This window comes from Trifolium pratense, linkage group LG4 (assembly GCF_020283565.1).
Source record: "Trifolium pratense cultivar HEN17-A07 linkage group LG4, ARS_RC_1.1, whole genome shotgun sequence".
NCBI lineage: Eukaryota > Viridiplantae > Streptophyta > Magnoliopsida > Fabales > Fabaceae > Trifolium > Trifolium pratense.
The window spans coordinates 43,657,222-43,681,293 of record NC_060062.1 but is presented as its reverse complement, the minus strand read 5'-3'; the positions used below and the strand labels follow the sequence as shown (position 1 = coordinate 43,681,293).

Here is a 24,072-nt window from a genome sequence, read left to right as displayed (position 1 = left end):
AAGTCAATTTAGTTGACTAAAAGGAAAGTGGATCCTCTCATTCTCCAAATCTGGATGGTTAGATCAATCCTATGGTTCAAATTTTAAAACAGAATAAAATTAAAAAATAAAACAAATTTGTTCTTCAACCCAAAAAGAACAAACAAGATAAGAACAAACAGAATAAAAAACGAAGGGGATAGAAAATTCATCACCATCACCACCTCTAACCTCTATTAACCCAAATCAACCTCCATCTTCAACAACAACAACAAACCACTTTCTATAACCAAAATAACAACACAACAATAGAACAAAATAAATCAGATCCAAGAAGAAGGAAGAAGGGAAAGGAAAGAAATAGAACAACCACCAAACATGCAAGATCTGTCCCAGTAAAACAGATTTCAGATTTACTACTAAAAGGAGAAAATGTTCGCCGTTAACAGGTTTGGGTTTTATCGCTACCTTTTTTTTTTTTTTTTTAAATTTTCAAAAGATTCCGAACCGGCCGGTTTTTTCAAACCGCCCCCGGTTCACCGGTTCGAACGATTCCGGACGGTTCGTACCGGTTTCAAGCGGTTTTTTTCCGGTTCTGCAGACTACCGGTTCTCAACACTAGCCCGGACCGCTGCTGTGTCCGGTTCCCGGTTGAACCGGTTGAACCGGCTGGTCCGGTCCGGTTCTTAAAACATTGATTTGTAGTGGCTAGGTCGACAATGTGTATTGGTTTGCAGGTCAACGAATTAGATTTAGTTAGCTCTCACAGTTAAACAAATCTATAAATACATTTGCTATAGCCATGTCGTTAGCTAGTATTGATAACTTGATATGGTGCAAGTGTACGACTTTATTACGTTATAAAATTATCGATTTATAGGGATTTTATTGAGTACTAAATATTTTTCTTTTTTACTATGCTTAGCTAAAAACAATTGATATTTTAGAAGATTTAATATGGTTAGGGTTGAGAAAAGATTTAATATAAATAATTTTCTTTTGGTGTACACATAAATAAATACTCCGTATCTTGCAACTAATTTCATCACAAGAATACATACATTCAATTAAATTCCAAATCTTTCATTTGTTATGGAAAATCTATTATATAAAATATTGCCATAACTCTTTAAGAGCAATTTATAGTTCCGAAATTCCTTTCATTTGGTCAATGTCTTAGATTATGCATTATAGCCCTATGATTAGCCAAATTCTATTTGCCAATGCCAATTTTACCTCTCAGTCATTCGTTTATATTTAGAGTCGAATAACTATATTTCTTTGCTTCCTTACTTTACATTATATCATGTCTCTTTATCTAGGTCATTCAATAAGATCAGTTTAATGTTTCAAGCTCTATTCATCAAAATCATATATAAAAATATATTTGCAAATATTAAGATGTGATAAATATAGAGAAAAATACGACCAGTATATAACCATCAATATCATGCATATCAAAAGAAAACACTATTGACTATATAGGTTAGGATCAATCAAATCAATCCTTTCTGTTTTAATATTTTCATGGCTTAAAAAAATCAATCGATACAATTTAAAGAAAGTAGAACTAGCGAATATTAAATAATTGATAAAAGAACTCTAACTCATGATCCCATCTACAATCTTCGCACAATTGAATGTCATCGTCTTCATCATCCAATAATAGCCATCGACCTTTCTTCACTCTCCATCCCTTACATGTTTCCTTGAATTTGCATAGAGGAATTTGATTGCGCACCAACATCCCATTATTTTTCCACAAAAATTTTGTTAGATGTTGCACCTTCTTTCTTGAACTCATGATACATTTGGACATCCTCAAAGAACGCATGTGCTCAATTCCTTGTTTTCTTGACTCGTGATTTTCAGAAGACAACAAGAGCATACCATACACATACATTGCTTCCTTATGACCCCTTTGAGCAGCAATTTGTAATCTCTCAAGACCACCAATGTTTCCATTTGGATAATTAAAGTATTCACGTAACCCTTCTCTAAACAAGATTTCGATATTTTCACTTTCCTCACAACGTCTCAAAAAGGTCAATGCTTTCTCATTAGGAAACCATTGGATCAATGGAAAATTGTCCAAAGAAACTTTTTGTAGCACGTAGTTGTAGTTATGATTCGTAGCTTGAAGAAAATCTTTGCAAGAGATTTTGACGTTGTGAAGGTCGAGAAAAGATTGAGAGGCGACGGTTGCAACAACCTCAGCTAACAAGTCCGTTGGAAGTGATTGAATGGAAACATGTCGTCCCTTGTTGTTTCCCCTCTTCGATATTATTCTTGATGCCATGATTCTTGAGTTATTGAAAAACTCAAAAACTTTCAAACTTGAAGAGAGTTATGGGTTTGATGTGTATATATATAGGATTGTATTTGTTTTACGGCTGTATGTGTGCATGGGCTTTTTTTTTAAAAGATAATTGAAGTTTTTTTTTTTTTTTTGATAGAATGGAGGGGCTAATCCCCGAAAAGAAAAAAGTTACAGAGAAACTAGTCAATTTGTTTTTTTATTTTGATAATCAAAGATTTTATACTCTATTGTTAATAAAAAAAAAGGGGGGGGTTATTGGTTTATTTGGATGTTGGTATTCAACATTTTTTTTGTTTTTGAACTGTTGTTGTTGTGTTCAACAGTTTGTTCAGACTAAAACCGATTATTTAATATTTTTTCTTTTACAAAATTATTTTAATTACTTGTTTTCCAATTAAAGATAACTTTTAGATTTTTCCATATTTAGAATTAATAAAAATAAAAAATAATTTTTTTTTATAAAGTACGAAAAATACTACCTAAATACATGTGCTTAAATGTTATGTCTATATATATTGAGAAAAATATGTCTCAATATATTTTTTTAAGATTTAAATATAGTTTAGATTTATATTTAAAATAAGGTACTACGGAGTATTAGAATTTAATATTTATGTAACAAAAGAAAAAAATTTAATATTTATATTTTTGTTTAGAATATTTAGGATTAGTTTGTTTTTTTTTTAAAGATATGATTTAGAAGTTTGTTTTATTTGTAGCCATATAGTCATGAATCATGATGAATAAAATACAACAAGAACTTTGAGAGTATTCTTCGCATAAATATTTTAGGAGAGTTTTCTCCATGAAAACATATAAAAAAATAAAATATCAATGTCCAAGTAAGACTTGAAAACTTATAGATACAACACAAATTATTTTACCTTTCGGTTTATTAATTTTACCTCATCAATTAATTTTAATAATATTCAAAATCTTCTACAACCTTTCTATGTAATTTTATTCTAATGAAAATATATTTATATTAATCCAAAAAAAAAATACGAACAAAAATAACATCTTTATAACAAAAAAACCAAACAGGAATAGAAAAATATGCAATTTAAACAACGTAGATAGCAACAAAAAATGTTTTATGTCACGACCCCGAAATTCACGTAAGATATATTGATAAAACATTTGTCGACAGTCAATTATATGATATTTTTAGTATCATTTTAGGGTAGTTTTAACTTTAATAGCAATCGAAGACAAAAAACAAGCAAATACCTAGAAAAATGAAGTTATTTGGCCAAGAAACAAGAAAAGTGAAAAAAAACATAAAAAATGGCAAAAACGTAATAAAATGCGCGCACCTCGTACCCACGATGAGATCCAACGAGACACGATGAAAGACGGTTTAAAATGAAGAATATCTGCAACAAATCTTTCCATCGTACCACAATATGATCCATCGTAACCATGATGAGACGATTCTGAACAGTATCTTGGTCATGATGGACACGATGGAGCGCAAGAAAAAGCCCAAATCCAATTGAAAAACTATAAATAGAGCTCTCATCCTTCACAATTATTAATTCCAAAATATTAAGAAATATTGAGAGCTACTCCAATATTCAAGTAGAGTTACGAGAACTCTAAGGAGGAGGCAAGAAGGGTCAAGGAACTTCGAGGCAACAAGGTTCCTTTCTTTTATTTGTCTTTGTAATTTTATTTTCCTAGGTTAGGTCGAGTAGATTAACACCCTTATGAATGCTTGAGACATGTAATTCTGGTTCGAAAAAGTTTATATTCGATTGTTATTCAGTTATCTTCTATAATTGTCTTGCTTTAATTATTTGTTCTTAATCTTGATCACATTATAGAACAAACCCATAGGAATTAGCTGATCCCGTGACAACGGACTAATAGACACGAAACTAAAGACAATTCAACCGACCAATAATGAGACCATTAAATTCAATATGTGAGGAAGGGGGCAGGATTAAGAATCTCACGTAGTTACATTCTGCAATGATTAGGTAAATCAATCGGAGGTAGAGAACTTGTCAAACATTGAACTTCTAAAGGTTAGGACACACTCTTTAGAGGCTGAACCCGTTAAAGGTGATGTACTATAAAAGCAAGGGTAAACCTATCAAAACGTTGATTAGACTTAATTCATATTGCAATAGAAATAAGAATAGTAATACTAGACTTATTTTAATAGAAATTAATCCGATAAATTATAACTAGTAATGAAGAAAAGTATAACGCCAGTTACCAAACAGAAATAAGGGAGAGATTCAAAACACTTAATCACCTCGTGTGTCTACTCCCACACTTATCTATTTTAATTGTCTTTGAATCCTCTGTCATTTACTTTAATTGTTATTTACTTTTATCAGTCAAACTCTATCAAACAAACAAAGCGAATGCAAAACACTTATTTTCTAAATTCCTAATCGAAATTAGTAATTTTGGCACAATCCCTGTGGAGACAATAACTTGTCACTTTATTACTTGAAAGCGATTCTGTGCACTTATAGAAAAGTTCCATCGGTCGGCATTCATGAAATTCGTGGAGGGAGAGAATTGTATTTCTTTGGTCTCAAATATAAACAAAATTTAGTTAAAATAAGTCGATATTTGATCAATAATTAAGATCAGTTACATGAACTTACTGATTCTTTATAGAGTTGGGTATACGTGCCAAGGTCTGTGGGCCAACCTGTTTCATCCACTACCAGCACAAGGCCTTTTTTTTTTGTCCGTTTATATTTTTCCCGTGTGGGTTGAACCTAGAGCTGTCAGGGGGGCCGACCTGGCCCGCCTTGGCACATGGGACCAGGACATAAAAAGGGGCTTAAGTGGGTCGGCCCATTAAACTTCATGGGTTGTTAACCTGTGACCGACTCGATTAGCAAATGGCTATATGGCCTGATGAGACGGCCAGACTAATTTTCATATTTTTTTATATTTTAAAAAAGAGATTTAATGGTCAATAAAAGTACATTCATATTAGACAAATTAATAAATACTACAAAATTTGAGAGGGTCGGTTAAGCTTAGGGTACTTGATTTTGGCCTTTCTTTTATAAAACTGATTGGCCTAAATAAAACTAATTTTTAAAAATTTTATTTAACAAAAAAAAATATTTAATCAATATTTTTAGGTGGGCGACCCATGGAAAATATAGCCCCGATCGTTTTTTTGGTACTTTTTCAAGGCCTGACCCATTTTAAAATACATGGTAATGGGTCGGTCTGATAGCCCGACTGATCAGTGCATTTTGGCACATATTTTATGGCTTTGTACTTTGACATATTGGAAGCTTTTCTAGCCTAATATTAACTTTTTACCATGTTTCTAAACTTTGGGTCATAATTGAGCTCTAATGTATTTCTTTGATTAATCTAAATATAATTTTTTCGGATTTTTTTAAATATATGGAAAATTCAAAAAAAAAAAAAACAAGTGGTCTAAACAAAGGAATTTCGGATTTTTAGCCTGCAGTTTTGTATCTTTGATACAAAAGTATTATTCCTCGATTTGTTTCTAATTTTGTGACCAAATTTCGGGCCAATCAGAGCAGTTGACCGAAAACAGATTATTTTTTTCAGCTTCAATGCAAAATTCAACGTCAGAACCTGTAACACAGCAAAAACTCAAAACAAATGTTAGTGATGTTAGTTGATTCTTAATTTTACCAATTCTAATCAGAGATCCCCGGCAACGGTGCCAATTTGATCGCTGTCGTATGCGGTCAAAATAATTCAAAATATAAAACGTAGTAACAAGGTAGTTAAACCTCGGTCGTCTCACAAGGACCTCTTATTTGATTATTAGCAAAATAAGAATGATGAATAACACAATTTAATGGGGGTTTAGGTTGGTTCGCAGAAGAATTGCAAGTAATGAGAAGGCAATCAATCCATTAGCTTCAGGTACTTCTTTTGGATTTCTATCACAGGTTTCAAAAGATCATTCGTTCTATAAATTTATTCTTGTTTGATAGAAACTAACCGAACAAGCATCGAGTAACTTCTATTCGAATCTTGTTGATTAAGCATCAAAAGGTTCAATTAACCATGGTAGAACAAGCGTCTATAACATAATTAATCTAAATCCGAATTTGATAAAACCTATAATTAAGCATCATAGACTTTATCAATTTCTACTCAACTAACCTATACAAGCGATAAATCAGTTATGCAAACTATCAATGGATTGCACAAAACGAAACTACATATGATTAAGCATCATAAGGCAAATCGATTCGCACAAGAATTAATATGAAATTGATAAAGAAAAAGATAAAACATAAAACGAATTTGACATTAAAATAGAACCTCAAGAATCCGTATAAAGTACCATTCGTCAATTGATTGATCTAGAGTTTTAGTTCTCCATGACTGACAAGAAGCAGCCTCTTTTCTATTTTTTTCGTGAAGACTGAATGAATGAAACCCTAGCTGTATTTTTGCTTAAGTACTCAGAGAAAATTGGGCTTAAAAATCTACGGGTTGAAAAACATAAGTTTGACCCGAAATTACATTATTTTCATAAAGTCTGGAACATAAACGTAAATATTTGACTGTTTTGCGCTCCGAACTGGGTTCTGGCCTTAACATGAAAGTTGTAGCGCTTTCTCTTATCTTTCCAACGCATATTCGCACAGCTCAATCCGATACTCGTAGCTCAAGTTATGACCTGCGGACTGAGAAGGATCAACATGAAATTAAATCCGAAAATTAATCAAAGAAATACATTAGAGGTTTTTGTGCAAGAATGAAAAAAACGATTTGTTTGATTTTTAGAGATTTTAGGTGGTATTGTATTTTAGATATTTAATCAGAGATCCCCGACAACGGCGCCAATTTGATCGCTGTCATACGCGGTCAAAATAATTCAAAATATAAAACGTAGTAACAAGGTAGTTAAACCTCGGTCGTCTCACAAGGACCTCTAATTTGATTATTAGCAAAATAAGAATGATGAATAACACAATTTAATGAGGGTTTAGGTTGGTTCGCAGAAGAATTGCAAGTAATGAGAAGACAATCAATCCATTAGCTTCAGGTACTTCTTTTGGATTTCTATCACAGGTTTCAAAAGATCATTCGTTCTATAAATTTATTCTTGTTTGATAGAAACTAACCGAACAAGCATCGAGTAACTTCTATTTGAATCCTATTGATTAAGCATCAAAAAGTTCAATTAACCATGGTAGAACAAGCGTCTATAACATAATTAATCTAAATCCGAATTTGATCAAACCTATAATTAAGCATCATAGACTTTATCAATTTCTACTCAACTAACCTAAACAAGCGATAAATCAGTTAAGCAAACTATCAATGAATTGCACAAAACGAAACTACATATGATTAAGCATCATAAGACAAATCGATTCGCACAAGAATTAATATGAAATTGATAAAGAAAAAGATAAAACATAAAACAAATTTGACATTAAAATAGAACCTCAAGAATCCGTATAAAGTACCCTTCGTCAATTGATTGATCTAGAGTTTTAGTTCTCCATGACTGACAAGAAGCAGCCTCTTTTCTATTTTTTGCGTGAAGACTGAATGAATGAAACCCTAGCTGTATTTTTGCTTAAGTACTCAGAGAAAATTGGGCTTAAAAAGCTACGGGTCGAAAAACATAAGTTTGACCCGAAATTACATTATTTTCATAAAGTCTGGAACATAAACGTAAATATTTGACTGTTTTTCCCTCCGAACTGGGTTCTGGCCTTAACATGAAAGTTGTAGCTCTTTCTCTTATCTTTCCAACGCATATTCGCACACCTCAATCTAATACTCGTAGCTCAAGTTATGACCTGCGAACTGAGAAGGATCAACATGAAATTAAATCCGAAAATTAATCAAAGAAATACATTAGAGGTTTTTGTGCAAGAATGAAAAAAACGATTTTTGAGGTTTTGGGGATGGTGCGCGTTGGCTTGGTGGTCCTGCATATGGTTGAGTATTTAAGAGAGTCTGGGTTCAACTCCCAGATACCCCCCTTTAATTTTTACCCTTTTGTTTTTTTATTTTATTTTATTTTATTTGTTTATAAACATTATTAAAAATTCCAAAAATATATTTATTTCTTTGTTTTCTTTACCAAAAATACTAAAAATATCAATTTGGTTTCCTTTTTATATATAGTAAAACTAGTAAAAAAATGTATTATAATTGTTTTTCTTTGATTTTAATTTTTTACTAATGCTTATATATAACACAAAATACTAAAAAAATATGTTTGATTGCTTTTGTGTTAATCTCAAATATGTTGTAATTCTACTTTCTTTCATATGTAGGATTGTGGGGAGTTTATGACTTTTACTTGTATAGTTATTATGAATCAAATATTTAGATTAAATCTTAAAATTAATTACTTTGATTATAATTTCAGTATATATATAGTTAAAAACGGTCTGATCTGGTTGAACTCCGATCCAAAAACCTTAAACCAATAAATATTTGTGCTTTGCGGTTAACATTGTGCTCAGGCTTAATATTATTCCTGGAGTCGCCACTGATTAGAGCTCAATTATGACTCAAAGTTTAGAAACATGGTAAAAAGTTAATATTAGGCTAGAAAAGCTTCCAATATGTCAAAGTACAAAGCCATAAAATATGTGCCAAAATACACTGATCACCGACCCATTTTAACAGCTCTAGTTGAAGTGTTTAATCCGTGAGTTAACGCGAACCGGATTCGGGCCAACTTATCATAACCCGTTTTAATTTGCTGACGAGCTAGCCCGACTCGTTTAAAGTGCAGGTTTATGCGGGCGGGTTAAATGAGATGGGCTGACCCATATACACGGATACATATTCACTGCAGTAACATTGTCACGCAGTAGCAAGCTGTGATAAATCTCGATAGTTAATTTGAGATTAGACGATCCAGATAACAAACACATATTTATAAAATAAAACAATTTCAACCACCGATCAGAGATCGGACGGCCCACCTCACATCAGTTAACTTTGGGAAATCCAAATCCGTGCTTTCACACAGTAGGAAAAAATATCAGTTCACAATATTGAGTACACATTAGTACATTAAATTTGAAGAAGATGGGTTTTCATGCGTTACACTACACGAGATATACTTCCATTCCATAGTTTCACATGTTATGCTTTGTTCACAAAACCGACCATTTCTTTTTCTTATTATACTTCTATAGGTTTCACATGTTATGCTTTGTTCACAAAAACACAATCATTAAATTAATCAAAACTTGTAACAAACTATGAACGTTTCTTATGACAGAGGAAGTGTTGCTTAATTAGCGTGTTCTTTTCACAAAGTTAACATTAATGATTAGTTGGCATCACATTTTCCAACCATTGCACTGCATGCATAGCATCGTACCAATATGCCTATAAATACATTGCTGAGTTCTTAGTTAGGATCATTAAACTTGTTATTTGCAATCAATCATGTTGAATATGGCTATGGTGGTGATCACAGCAACTCTTCTGATCTTCCTCTTGTGCTCTCCCTCAGGAGCTATATTACTGAACAAGCTTCAGCTACCATCACCAGTGACTGGACCGGAGTCACTTGCATTCGATAGAAACAACGGAGGACCATATGTTAGTTCCTCGGATGGAAGAATTTTCAAATATGTTGGTCCAAATGAAGGATTCAAAGAATATGCTTCCACTTCTCTAAACAGGTAAATATTATAAATCATTGAATTCATCAACTTCGTTAGCTTATTATGAGTTTTCACTTGTAATTACAATACTGTCATCTTATCATGAGAAATTATTTTTCTCCAGGAACAAGACAGTCTGTGATGGGCTAGCAGACTTCTCAGCAGTCCAGGCAACATGTGGACGACCTTTAGGATTGGGTTTCAATCATCAGACAGGCGATTTGTATGTAGCCGATGCTTATTTTGGACTTGTTAAGGTTTCTCCTGATGGAGGCAATGTAACTCAATTAGTTGGACCTGCACAAGGCAATTCTACTAGGTTTACTAATGGTTTGGATGTAGATCCTGACACTGGAATGGTTTATTTTACCGAAGCTAGCACTAACTTCCAGCTCAAGTAAGCATAGTTTTTTCTACTTACAAATTACAATGCTGTCTTTTGCGCCTAAATGCCAATTTCTTCATTACAGTAATAATTGTGCACGTCACTTGATTTTTTGTAGAGATTTCCAGACATTGCTAAACAGCGGAGATAATTCAGGAAGCCTGCTGAAATATGATCCAAGCACCAACCAAACGACGGTGTTGTTAAGTAATCTTGCAGTGCCATCTGGTGTAGCAGTTAGCAGAGACGGCTCATTTGTTCTTGTTGGTGAATATCTGGCAAACAGAATTCAAAGAGTGTGGCTGAAAGGACCAAGAGCGAATTCGTCAGAACTATTCATGCTACTTCTTGGAAGACCAGATAACATCAAGAGAAATTCAAGAGGACAGTTTTGGATTTCAGTGAATAGTTTTATTGGGTCACCAAGATCTCCAAGGCGTTCGATTTTGCCTGCCGGAGTCAGAGTGACGGAGAATGGTTTAATTTTACAGGTTGTGTCTCTTGCATCTGAGTATGGTACTGATGCAGCTAGTGAGGTTCAAGAGTATAATGGAACACTCTATAGTGGCTCCCTGCTTGCTTCTTATGCTACCATTTTTACTCCTTAGAGTTTTGTACTCATTGCTACCTTTGTATGGCCATAAAAAAAAAATACATCAATTTAAAGAAGATTATTGATCATATTATATCTCTACTGATCACTATTTACATAGATTAACATTATTGACAACCAAGTTTTCAAGAAATTATTCTAACTAAAACTCATGAATTACGGTTAAAGGCAGCACAATTTTCCGACAAAATAGACAACTTGATCCTCAAGAAATTAATTCTAACAGAATGTTTAAGTAATGAAACTTCTGTAGGCATAAGCTCTAAAATGTGTAAATGCCAAAGACATTAAAAGGCCACAAATATGTAACATCTAACTCCAAATGACAATTTCTAAAGGCAACAGCCAACTACATACATTTGAAATGAATGGTTACTTACCATAACTCTGCAACGCTCACATCAAGAATTAATAACTATTCCTTAACATCTGCTAATGTTTTACGTATGGCTTTCTATTTACAAATCCACCTTTTAAGTAGAAATCTCATCAAATTTTAGCAATGTAAAAATAGCTTTATCACAATCCAGGCTTTGTCACAACCTAGTAAACTCAGCTGACAATGAAATTTGAGTTTGACTGAGAATATTTTATGTGATTGTCCGGGTTCAATCTCAGGTCACGAAACTTCCTCCTCCAAGTGTGTGTTTGAGTATGTGTTGGCCACTAGTCTAATAGACTATGAATATACAGTTACAAAATTAGGACTGCAACCAGAAATGTTCAACTCAGAACTATGGAGATCAACCTGTGAAATGTTCATGTTGCAGAACAATGAATGATATTTTGGGTACCTTTGGCAGCATATATATAGCAGAAATATCCATTTTAACTATTGTTGTCGATCCTTTTTGCTTCCTTATATGGCAAGTCATTGTTGACATGACATGTGAGTCATTGTCCATGTGGCAAGACATATTGACGTGGTATGTGAATCACTTGCCACATGTGCTTTAACTTGGTTAAAATCACTTTTACAAAATGGGTTTAAGTTAGGGGTCAAGATCGCAAGTTTGTGAAAATTATGGGGCCAAAAGTGTCATTTTAAAAGTTAAGGGGCCAAAATCGCAAGTTTGTGAAAGTTAGGAGACCAAAAGTACAATTTAGCCTTTCTATTGCCACCACCCTAAGCATGATAGTTTGTTCATTGCACCACCCTACCATTGACTATAAGCCACTATGTTTGACAATTTATATTTTTACCATTTGTGTTTTTATTGATGTAATAATTACTACAATTATTTCAACTGTATTATGGCCTTTAGGATTACTAATGGTCATTTCCTTCTTGTATTTGCATATTGAAATTTATAAAAATTGAGTTTCTCTTTTGAGATATTGATAGTGGATTATCTCTTGACTCTTGAGCCATATATAGTTCAAGTTCAACTCATAGTTAACGAACATAATTTTCACTTCAAATTCAACTCATTTAGTTCATGAACTAAGTTCAACGAATTAATCATCGAGTCAAGTTTCAAACTTTGTTTGAGTTGGCTCGATTTATTGTCGGCCCTACTATTCTCATGAGTTTTTCTATAAATAAATGTGGACACTATAGAGGTATAAAATCACCATGAATGTGGTTGTTTCATAAGCCACAATTCTTTCGAAAATATATGCAAGTCATTTATTATTTTCTCTAGTGCACGACAATAATTGAGGGAACTTTATTCTGTAAAATATTATTTAACGATGAATGTGTAATTCTGAAAGAGATTCACGAATTTACTCATTTGCATCAAGTTTACATAAACCGGAGGGGGTGAATAAAGTTAAAGTTTAGTGTGTCCACACACGCTTTAAAATTTATCTGTGCAATCATAACATTATTATTCATCTTTTTGTTCAAATTTTTGCACCAATCTTGCAACACAAGATCTAGCATACTGTTACCAATCCTTTTTGCATTGATTTCATAATTGAAGATGAGTTTTCACGAGTAACAAATTCACATGTTAATTCTAGTCTTCACATGTTATGCTTTATTCAGAAACACATTATTGTTAAACCAATCAAATCTTGTAACAAACAATTGTCTGGTTGCCAGGAAATGCTAGTTTTGTCGAGGTGATCATGGTAACCTCACAAATCTTATGGATTTGGCGTGCATTGTTTTGTTTGCCATAACATGTGAAATTTAAGTTTAATTTTCTTTTATTTTTCAAAACAAACAATAAAAGTTAGGTTGCTCTAAGCAGCCTCTAACAAGCTATGAAACTTTTGCTTATGACAGGGAAGTGTTGCTTAAGTTCCGTGTTCCTTTCAAGATGTTAATCAATGATGAGTTGGCATCACATTTTCCACCTATTGCACTGCATGCATGGCATGATGCCAATAAGCCTATAAATACATTACTCAGTTCTTAGGATTTACACACCTTACATCAAAAAATCAAATTAACTAGTTATTTGCAATAAACATGTTGAACATCAATAATACTATGGTGATGATTGTCACTGCCATTCTTGCTATGTTTCTACTGTGTTCACCATCATCAGTAGCTGTATTACTGAACAAGCTTCAGCTACCAGCACCACTGACAGGACCTGAGGCACTAGCATTTGATAGAAATGGTGGAGGGCCTTATGTTAGTTCTTCTGATGGAAGAATTTTCAAATATGTTGGTCCAAGTGAAGGCTTCAAGGAATATGCTTACACTACTCCCAACAGGTAAACATATAAATCATTCATTAACTATTAGCCTAACATGAATCAAGTGACCATTTACACTTCTCTTTTTCATGTTCAGGAACAGAACAATCTGTGATGGACTAGCTGATTTCTCAGTAGTTCAAGCAATATGTGGAAGGCCTTTAGGATTGGGATTCAATCATCAGACAGGCGATTTGTATGCAGCTGATGCTTATTTTGGACTTGTTAAGATTGGTCCCAATGGTGGTGGGAATGTAACCCAATTAACTGCACCTGCACAAGGCAATTCTACTAGATTTGCTGATGGTTTGGATGTAGACCCAGACACTGGAATCGTTTATTATACCATAGCTAGCACTACTTACCAGCTCAAGTAAGACTAGTTTGTCTTTGCACCTAAATGCCAATTCTTCTCATAAGATATCAGCTTATAACATGTATTCAGAAAAGACTATTGAAAATTGAAATAACCTGAAAAAACTAGTAAACATGTGACAAGCTATTTTCATAAATCTTCTGAAGTGGTTATATCATAAAAACAAGTTCAAATAAACTCTACCAAACACACCTCAATATATCAAAAATATAAAAAATGCTCTTTTTACAAAAAATTCTTTTTTTGTTTCCTTAACCAGTGTCCTTGGGACACTAGTTAGCATGATGTATGACCCTTAAATATTTGTTTGACTTCAAAATCGTCGAGGCCGTAGCACATTCTATTAGTGTATGCAATTAACAAATATGCATGTTACTTGATTTTTTACAGAGATTTCCAGAAAGTGGTAAGCAGTGGCAGTGCAGATAATTCAGGAAGCCTGTTGAGATATGATCCAAGCACCAACCAAACAACAGTGTTGCTAAGCAATCTTACAATACCATCTGGGGTGGCTGTAAGCATAAATGGCTCATTTGTACTTGTTAGTGAATATCTAACAAATAGAATTCAGAGAGTGTGGTTAAAAGGACCAAGAGCAAATTCATCAGAATTATTCATGCAACTTGCTGGAAGGCCAGATAACATCAAGAGGAATTCAAGAGGCCAATTTTGGATTTCAGTGAATAGTTTTTTTGGCTCACCAAGATCTCCAGGATGTTCTACTTTGCCTACAGGTGTTAGAGTGACTGAGAATGGTTTAGTTTTACAAATTGTATCCCTTGCTGAAGAGTATGGTGCCGAAGCAGCTAGTGAGGTTCAAGAGTACAATGGAACACTCTATGGTGGCTCTCTACTTGCTTCTTATGCTACCATTTTTACTCCCTAGGGTTTTTTCATCACTGCTATCTTTGTATGGCTATAAAAAAAATAATACATGGGGTCTAAATAAAGAAGATTATTGATCCTATTATATTGTCTTCTGATCACTGTTTACATAGTCTAACATTACAAACAACCAAGTCCTCAAGAAATTATTCTGACAAAATAGACAAGTAAATCCTCAAGAAATAACTTCTAACAGAATGTTAAGTAATGAAACTTCTGTAGGTATAAGCTCTAAAATGTGTAAATGCCAAAGACATTAAAAGGCCACAAATATGTAACATCTAACTTCAAATGACAAAAGATGTTAGCTAGCCCAAGTGATCCTCCACTCTCTAAAGGCAACAGCCAAGTACTATACATTTGAAATGAATGCCTACTTACCATAACTCTGCAAGGCTCACATGAAAACCAGTAAAATTATTTTCTAACATCAATATCCGTGAATGAAGTATTAATAAGTAAGATTATCTTCAAACATCAATTGAATGACTGTGAAGACATTTTATGCGGGTTTCAGGGTTCGATCTCATTCTCAGGTCTCCACACTTCCCCCTCCTCGTGTGTGTGTGTGTGTGTTGCCCACTAGGCCAATGACAGAAAAAAAATATTTATATTAATAAAAATAAAAAAACAAGTATTTCCCTGTAACCTGTCAGGAAGTTCACTTCGGTGCCTGTCACTTACGAACTCCTAATAAAATTGCGTAAAACTACAGATAGTTTAGGTGCCTGTCACTTACAAACTTCTAATATAATTGCCAAAGACTACAAATAATTTAAATCCATTAATTTCAGCATAGGATAGGCAGATTCTAACTAATAGACTATGAATAAACAATTACAGGTACACCAAGCATAAGTCCAACTGGGTTGATGAAAAATACATACAAGCTCACGTACTCTTCATAAGAGTTACAAATTCTTGAAGATATTCTAATTTCGTATTTGAGAGGCCTGCAACCAGAATTGTTCAAATCAGAACTACGGAGACCAACCTGTGAAAATGAATTCAAGTTGCAGAACAATGAATGATATTTTGGGTACCTTTGGCAGCATATATAGCAGAAATATCCATTTTATTGTTGTCAATCCTTTTTGCTTCCATTTTTCTGGTCTCTTCAATCATGTTGGTGTTTAGCTTTCCCATCTTCAATCGAAGTTCTGAGGCGGTTGCCATAATCTCTACAGGACCATAATCATAAATGTGTAAAGATCTACCGACTTACAAGCTCAAATATATTATTAGCTAATAACTTGTTAATAAATTTGATAAAAATAATGTTAATGCAGAGCTCCGGTAAAATGTTGACATTTCATTTCTCCCATACTAAGGTTCACACAGTATTAACATCCTGACCTGTGGTACCTATAGTGTTGGCCCCTTTCACAGTATATACATGAAAGGCATTATAAGAAGTATAAAACACAATCAAAAGACAGATTGTGTTGAATGTAAGAATGTTCATTATTTGCTAAAATATTCTAAGATACTAGTTTCTTACATTGATGGCTGTGTTTTTGAAAGACAAAAAATAAAACTGTTATCAAATAATTCAATGTTCTTTTGGATCATCAAACTGCATGAGAAAAACAGTACATATGTGGTAATACTTACAGTATAATACATACAAACAAGAATAAAAATGGAGCATCCCAGGCTTGATTAAAATAGAAATCACAAATACAGACTGTATCAAAACTAGTTCTGAGTAGCTCATGAACTTATATGGGAATCGTCAAAACATGAACAAAAATATGATTAAAAGAAACTTCTAAATTACCCTGAAACAACTCAGTGTACGAGTTTTGCTCAAATAATTGTACTGCCTCGTTGATATACCGAGCATTGTGAGAAGACGGCCTCTCTAATGCATGAATTTCTTGACTCAGCATTTCAGACTCTTTCCCAACCTGACAGCAGATTCATTACCAGGATAAATTAAATGAGAAACAATCAATTCTACTATCTACAAAATGAAGAATTTCACTTTTTTTTTACCTCAGCTAGTTTTTTCCTCAACGATTCTAACTGAGCATCTAGTTCGTGATCAGAAGTAGCATCAGGAACAATATCATTCCCATTTGATTCATCCTAAAAGAAAGTACACTTTTCTTTAAACAAAAAATTACACTAAGGAACAACGTTTTAAATAAAAGTATGCGATCGCATGATTTGGACCGCAAAATTAGGGTTTCTGATATCTATGCAACTGTGATGCAGATATGATTGAGGCCAAATTGGCTGCATTTGACCATTACTCTCGACAATTATCACAACCGCAATTTAAACAGGACATACATTGAGTGTGTTTGGCAACTGAAAACCTTCAGGAAGCGAAAAACAGTGATAAAGGCAGTATTTTTCCCAAACAGCAAGCTTTTGATCCAAAACAGATTGAACTTTTTCACGAATGCAATCAACACCCTTCCAAAAATAAAAAAACAAATAAATAAATAATTAAGCAATTTTCATCACAGTAATCGCTAATTGCCCAAATTAGATTAAATTAAATTAAGCAATTTCAATTAAGGAGAAAAACCTGTCTGAGACGTTGAGATCTTTGAGTAGATTCAGCGTTGAGCTTTGTGGATGCTTCCCTGAAACACAATCATCATAATTACGCTATAGAATTTGCATAACAACGAAATTTGAAAGAAGAAAAAGAAGAAGAGAAAGGGGTTTGTTGGTTGGTTACTGGAAGAAGAAATCGAAAGCTTCGAGGAAGCAATCATCGACGGTGTTGATAATTTCGTTGATGAAGAGTTGAGGATTCAGATTCAGCGATTCGAAAACCGCATCGCTTTCGCTCATGCTTCCTTCCATTCCCGCCAAATTGTTATCTGCTTCACTTTCCCCAAATTTCAAAACAACAAAATGCGTTTTTCACACCCACTGCTTTTATTTAATTTGCATGTGTAGCTAGGCTCTGTTTGGATAAGGACAAATTTTGAGTTTATTGCTTATAAATTTTTACTTTATATGATAAAAACAGATTTTTTTAAAAAAAGAGTTTATCATTTGTTCTTTCAATTTTACCTCTGTTATTTTACTTTAAAATAATTTAAATTAAACATTAGTTAAACATATATTTTTATGTTATTTAATTCTTATAAGCTAATTCAACCGCTAATTTTATCAAACACTACAAATTCAATTGGCTAACTTATTCATATTTTTTATTAAACAGAGCTTTATTGTAAATAGTGATTAATCTCCACCAACCGTATAAAACCTTTTTTATACAAGAATCAAATTACAGTGTCAATTTTTGAAATGATGTTCTAAGCCGAAGGAAATTGGTTGAAGATTTGGGGGTTAAGGGTGTTTCTTTGGAGAATGGCAAGGGGTTGCTTATCAACAAGACAGTGACTTCAACAAAAATGTGTAAATTGCTCAGATAGATGTGTTCATTGTCAATGTAGGATGACTCAAGAAATTTGGAAAGGACCTCATCCTTGATCTATAACAGATAGAAAGATAGACACAATGGATGTTTAGTTTTCTTATTCTTTAAATTACGAGAGTTGTTGTCACAAAATCAAATCATTACATATGTGTTTTTTATATTTTTTGGGTACATATGTAATTGTTTTTCTGTCGTATTTGAAAATGAAAGGACGTTGAGCTTTGACCATTAGTATCACTACAATTGGCGTAGGACTATTTGCATCAATGGCAATCTTCAAATCGTTCACAACATGATCATCAAGACTAGATGGGTGTCGATTCAACGGCTAGATTTCAAGGACAGCTCCAGAGTTTGGAATTGTCAAGTGTAATGTGGATGCTACAACTTTTAAAGACCATAATGGTTGTGGCGCAAGCTAGCATGTGTTTGAGACAACAAAGGCAACTTTATGGGGCACAAGCAATTGGGACACATAGTAGCCCCCTACCTTATGAAGTTGAAGCTTGGAAATTAATTAAAGCAAGCAATAGTTTAGTTATGGAATTTGGATTTTTCTAGTGTGTCCATAGATTGTAAGTTAGTGATTGATGGAATAACTAATAATCCCAAACCCCAATCCGAATTTGGTGCTATCATGTATGTTTGTAAAGCTTCTCTACAAATTTTATCAGAGTTTTACCAGAAAACAAGCCAACAATATTGCTCACATGTAAGCAAGAGCGTCATTGGCTTTTATTAGTCGCAAAGATTTTGATTATATCTCATCCTATATTGAAACTACTTTGATGAATAAAATAAGTTAACTTTCAAAACTTCAGAAATGAAAAAAACAGAGATCCTAAATTGGTGAACCACACCACCCAATTCCAAAAAGAATATTGTTCCCATCATAAGTCTGGTTTTTGGGCAAAGTCGGTAAAGAATCCATTCAATTTACAATCTGACTTTTGTATATTGCTGTACTTGAATGAAAATAAAAGTATAATTAAAAACAGTACGCAGTAAAAATTACTCCTGAGCATAAAAATTCCCTGTTTTGATCCTTCAAAATAAAAATTCCTATTTTGATATCAGTTTCAGATGAGCAGTAGTCATGCATGTTTATTTGAAATTTTGCAGACTTGATTTCCAGAGTCTAAAAGCTCGGAAACCTCATCATCACTTGTAAAATTCAAAGTCGGTATCAGGCTTCTTCACGTTGGTCCTATAACCCTTCTCAAAGTCCTTTGGCAGTATGACATATCTATTCTTACGAACAGCATGCATTCCCGCTTCTTGACAAATAGCAGTTATCTGCAGCACCAACAATCATCAAATAAATAATAAGTGCAGGCATCTTCTAAAGGGTTTGGCTGTTGTCTTCCTTCTCAAAGCTATCTTTTTAAATTTACTCGCATAAAGTTACTTAAAAGCAATCTAACAATTCCTAATTTTATAGGACAAACAATATTTTAATTCGTAGTCAAATATTTTAAGCTTATAAGAACAAGTCCTCCACAGCATAACACCAGTTTTCAGTTTAAGTGAAACTATCAAAACTAGCAGCTTATTTTCCACTACCATTGAACTATATATCTGAAAAGAAGCTACCAACCCACTCCCAGAGCAAGTTATTAATAGACTTGTTTAAAACATCAATGATGGAAGTGAGAAACAATATATTTTGATAGTTAGGTGAATCATCTACAATCCTAAAACTAACGAAAAGTATGGTTTACATTAAACGATAAATCATGAGCATTATTAGATATGAACAAACCTCGGCCGCACTAATTTTGTCAGGACGGGAAACATAATCCTCCAGGTCCACCTCATCACTCAAATTCATTTTGGCAGTGCAAACCTGTTACAAGTTAACCATCAAATACTAGGCTAGTAAACAACTGAAAATAAACTATTGATTAGTTCAAAATAAAGGCATTGAAGCTTGCAAAAAACATATTTCTCACTCGTGAAATATACAAGACCTATTATTGACTATAAACATGGAATAGCGACACTGACACCTAATTATTATAGCATATATAGAAATAACACAGAAATGCAAAACAAACTTGCCTGAAAAACAAGCCTCTTTTGGCGTCTATCAGGCAAAGGAAACTCAATTTTCCGATCAAGCCTTCCAGGACGCAAGAGGGCAGGATCCAAAGTATCTGCTCGATTGGTTGCCATTATTACTTTAACATTCACTGTCTGGTCAAAACCATCCATCTGAAGAGAAAATAGGGGGGGTTAAACCAGAACATCAGAAAATATTTAAAACATGAGCAGAAGTGTTGTCAAATCAAAGAGTCATAGGTTAAGAGATAAGGAAATTAAATCAAGTTTGATCGGCAGAGCCCAATACGTAGTAAGGCACAACACATTCACAGCACCTGTGAGAATCCTAGAGATACCTGATTCAAAAGTTCCATGAGGATACGCTGTACTTCCCTGTCAGCTCCAGTTTGGGCATCATATCTAGCAGTTGCTATCGCATCAACCTCATCAATAAATATAATTGCAGGGGCATTCTCTTTTGCAAGACGAAATACATCTCGAACCATTCGTGGACCCTGAAATATAAATAGCAGAGAAGATTAGAAACTCCCGTGAAGCTTCAGGAAAAGTAGCAGTTATAAATTATAATCATGGACAGGAAACAACATGCTAATGAAATCCGGTTGGAAAAACTAGGCTGAAATGAGCCCGCTTCAGCGAGGACCAAATTCATCACCTCCTAAAATTGTTAAAAGTCCAATTTGACGTCTAGCAATCCTAGTGGTACTCTTGCCAAAACATATAGCAATCTTACTACTTTACCCTCTAATTTGGAAACTACACCATGGATCATTGATTCGGGTGCTACCAAGCACATGACTGGTTTTTCCTATCTGTTTGTATGTTATTCTATATGTTCTTGTAATAAGAAGATTAGAATTATAGATGTCAGATTTTCGCCTATTGCAGGGAAAGAACAAAACCCAATCAGACTCCACAAGTACTTAGATGTTTTATGAAAGAAAGACCTTCCCAATTCTGTTTAGATAGTGATAATCCTATAGGTATTAGGATTATAGGTATTAGGAAAAGAGATTGAGCATGTACTCTTCACCCATTTCAAAACACATGTTCATCAAAAATCTGTCATGTGTCAAGTAGTAACCATAAGTTCTCGTCTCTCGAATATCTATACAGTTTGTTCCATGAAAAATCACAGAAGCTATGGGCAATCTCAATGGAAAAATGGCAATGATGGATGAGATGACAGCTTTTCAAAAGAACAAGACTTGAAAATATTAATAGCTGACTTTTCATAAAATAAGAAACAGTGGGTACTAAAAGGGTTGTTTCATATAAAATGCAAAGCTTATGAACATGTATAAATATATACGAAGTAAATCTGGTAGTCAAAAGTTTTACACAAACCTTTGGAATACAGAAAAATTTGCAGCTTAATCAGCCAGTTATCTTTGCAAAGACATTTTCAAGCTAGCTTGCGGAGTTTTGAAAGAGTCAAAAGATTTTTCAAGTTCGCAGTCCTAGATAATAGAGCTTGAGTAACATAGATGTTGATATTTTCATATTTTTTTAGAAATGTAGATAATCAGTTAACTTTGTTCAATTTATTTCTTATCACTTATATAAGCGCTACAACTTTGTATCCTAATTTTCTTTTAACAGTTAATAGTACAAATTTCCTTTAAAGTAATTCCAATAAAATATATATGATAAACCTTTTTGGAGCAAAATACAAATACAAAAAGCACAATAATATTTAAAATTTAAGAACCCGAAACACATAATCTTCTTCAAAAGCAAACAAAGACAGCAAAGTTAAAACATTGTTAACATCACTTCAACTACAAATAACAAATTCATACCTCACCAAGATACTTCTGCACAAACTCAGAACCCACAACCCTAATGAAGGAAGCAGTGGTATGATGAGCAACAGCTTTGGCAAGCATTGTTTTACCAGTTCCAGGAGGACCATATAGCAAAACACCACGAGGAGGATCAATACCAATTTGTGCGTATAGCTCGTGATGTGTGAGAGGTAACTCCACAGCCTCACGAATTTCCTGTTTTTGGATATCACATCCTCCAATATCCTAAAAAAAATAAAATTAAAACCATATTATTCAGTTTATGACGACAACAGTACATACAATACTAAACAGAAGTTCGACTGCAAAGACATAATAACTTTCATCGTAAGCTCTCGTCACATTCTTTAAAAGTTCTAAGTTCCCACCCATACATAATGACCTATACTTTCAGTTTCAATGTGATTTGACTGATTTCCCCACACACCCCTAGAATCTACAAAGCACTTACACAGACGTGACAAGACACCGACATGTCAACACCGGTAAAACTGTGAGAAAATTAATTAATTGAACATAATCACATGTGTAGCTATTGTTGGTGTCAGACATGTCAGAACCAATCCAGACACGCTTTCAATCAGAAGAGTCGGTGCTAAAAAGCCTATAATCAATAATTTATCATACAAATTAAACTACATTTGATTATTTGTTACCTCACAAATCCAAGCTAAGCTTAAAAAATAAACAGAGAGAGTTCAGTGAACTAACACTATAAGTGACATCAGGTTTCTCAGATTGACTAAGAAGCGAGATACTCGAATCAGCCTCAGGAGGAAGAACATCAACAAGAGCATTGGAATGTCGATGAAGCGCGACCGAAGCAGAAGGTTTAAGAAGTTCACGATTGATAGTACTGAGAATCGGAACATAGTAATTGGAACCAGAAGTTGATCCAACGATACCGTTGTTCTCATCAACCATCTCCAAGAACTGACCGATAATGAGAGGAACCGATTTGATCCTATTAACTTCTTCTTGAGCACGGAGATTCTCTCGCTTCAGATTCTTGTGTTCGTCTTTCACGTACTCGACTTGGATGTCGATGAATTCGTGTTTTCGCTCCAGTGATTTGAGGACGGTGTACAAGTCATCTTCGTCGGAAACACCGTAGTGGTGATCGGAATTTGATGATGGAAGGGTTGGTGGTGGTTCCGATAAGGGTTTTGGGTCTAATACCATCGTCGTCGCCATTGTTGTTGATTTGGTGGTGTAAGAGTAAAATACGAATTTGGGGAATAGGGTTTAATTTAAATAATTTTGTTTTGACGAAGAGGTTTAAATAATTTTTGATCAAGTAAACTAAGTTATTTCCTAGATCTTAAAATTTATACATAAGTAAAAAAAACAAATTATACAGTTTTTTAAAATTTTTTACACAAGTTTTTTTTTTTAATATCAAAATTTATACAGTATAAAATTGCTTCAAAAAAAAATTATACAAAATTTTTAGGTTAATAAAAAAAAATTATCAAATATTCTACCAATTTTTTCCTTATCTTTTTTTTGTTTACATTATTTTTGTCCTTTTGGTTATTCATCCTTGTTTTTATATGATTTTTCAAGTTTTCAATATATATGATTTTAATTCTTTAATGGTATAAGATATATTTATGACTTTTGTTTTGTTTTGAGAATAGATATATTTACGATTGAAAGCAAACAAAAATATAAGTTAAGGGACATATATAATTTTAAGTTTTCAACTATAAAATATATTCTTATCAAAAGATACTTATATTCCGTCAAAAAATCAAAAGATACTTATATATAATATACTCTATAAATCTTGTAAAAAAAAAAATATATTCTATAAAAAATGTTAAATAAGTTTTTTTCCGTAAAATTATAGCGACTTCTAATTTTAATACCTAAAAAAGGGGATGTTTTTGTCTCTCAAAATTTTCTCTTTTGTTTTTAGTCCTAATGGACATGTTTTTAAATACTCTTGACAAT

The 24,072-nt window shown here is 33.4% G+C and overlaps 5 protein-coding genes across 5 annotated transcripts; 2 read left to right on the top strand and 3 right to left on the bottom strand.

Moving 5' to 3' along the window:
- Window positions 1–1,549: 1,549 nt before the first annotated feature.
- On the bottom strand, window positions 1,550–2,278 carry LOC123922724 (F-box protein At2g35280-like). Its single transcript, XM_045975420.1, has one exon. It carries the CDS (start codon window positions 2,276–2,278, stop codon window positions 1,550–1,552), a length of 729 nt encoding a protein of 242 aa, XP_045831376.1.
- Window positions 2,279–9,689: 7,411 nt separating this feature from the next.
- Window positions 9,690–10,973, top strand: LOC123923817 (protein STRICTOSIDINE SYNTHASE-LIKE 12-like). Its single transcript, XM_045976551.1, has 3 exons — window positions 9,690–9,942; window positions 10,049–10,321; window positions 10,428–10,973. The coding sequence occupies exons 1-3, from the start codon at window positions 9,704–9,706 to the stop codon at window positions 10,915–10,917; spliced, it is 1,002 nt and encodes a 333-aa protein (XP_045832507.1). The 5' UTR covers window positions 9,690–9,703; the 3' UTR covers window positions 10,918–10,973.
- Window positions 10,974–13,296: 2,323 nt separating this feature from the next.
- On the top strand, window positions 13,297–14,937 carry LOC123923816 (protein STRICTOSIDINE SYNTHASE-LIKE 12-like). The gene is made up of 3 exons (XM_045976550.1): window positions 13,297–13,595; window positions 13,675–13,950; window positions 14,344–14,937. Exons 1-3 carry the CDS (start codon window positions 13,345–13,347, stop codon window positions 14,837–14,839), a joined length of 1,023 nt encoding a protein of 340 aa, XP_045832506.1. The 5' UTR covers window positions 13,297–13,344; the 3' UTR covers window positions 14,840–14,937.
- Window positions 14,938–15,429: 492 nt separating this feature from the next.
- Window positions 15,430–17,742, bottom strand: LOC123923815 (protein MIS12 homolog). The gene is made up of 7 exons (XM_045976549.1): window positions 17,534–17,742; window positions 17,378–17,435; window positions 17,137–17,262; window positions 16,837–16,929; window positions 16,619–16,748; window positions 15,882–16,019; window positions 15,430–15,791 (listed from the first exon to the last, which is right to left on the bottom strand). The coding sequence occupies exons 1-7, from the start codon at window positions 17,659–17,661 to the stop codon at window positions 15,730–15,732; spliced, it is 735 nt and encodes a 244-aa protein (XP_045832505.1). The 5' UTR covers window positions 17,662–17,742; the 3' UTR covers window positions 15,430–15,729.
- A 1,414-nt stretch (window positions 17,743–19,156) lies between these two features.
- Window positions 19,157–23,415, bottom strand: LOC123923814 (26S proteasome regulatory subunit 6B homolog). The gene is made up of 6 exons (XM_045976548.1): window positions 22,828–23,415; window positions 22,111–22,341; window positions 20,644–20,802; window positions 20,306–20,458; window positions 20,007–20,090; window positions 19,157–19,540 (listed from the first exon to the last, which is right to left on the bottom strand). The coding sequence occupies exons 1-6, from the start codon at window positions 23,308–23,310 to the stop codon at window positions 19,406–19,408; spliced, it is 1,245 nt and encodes a 414-aa protein (XP_045832504.1). The 5' UTR covers window positions 23,311–23,415; the 3' UTR covers window positions 19,157–19,405.
- Window positions 23,416–24,072: the final 657 nt, after the last annotated feature.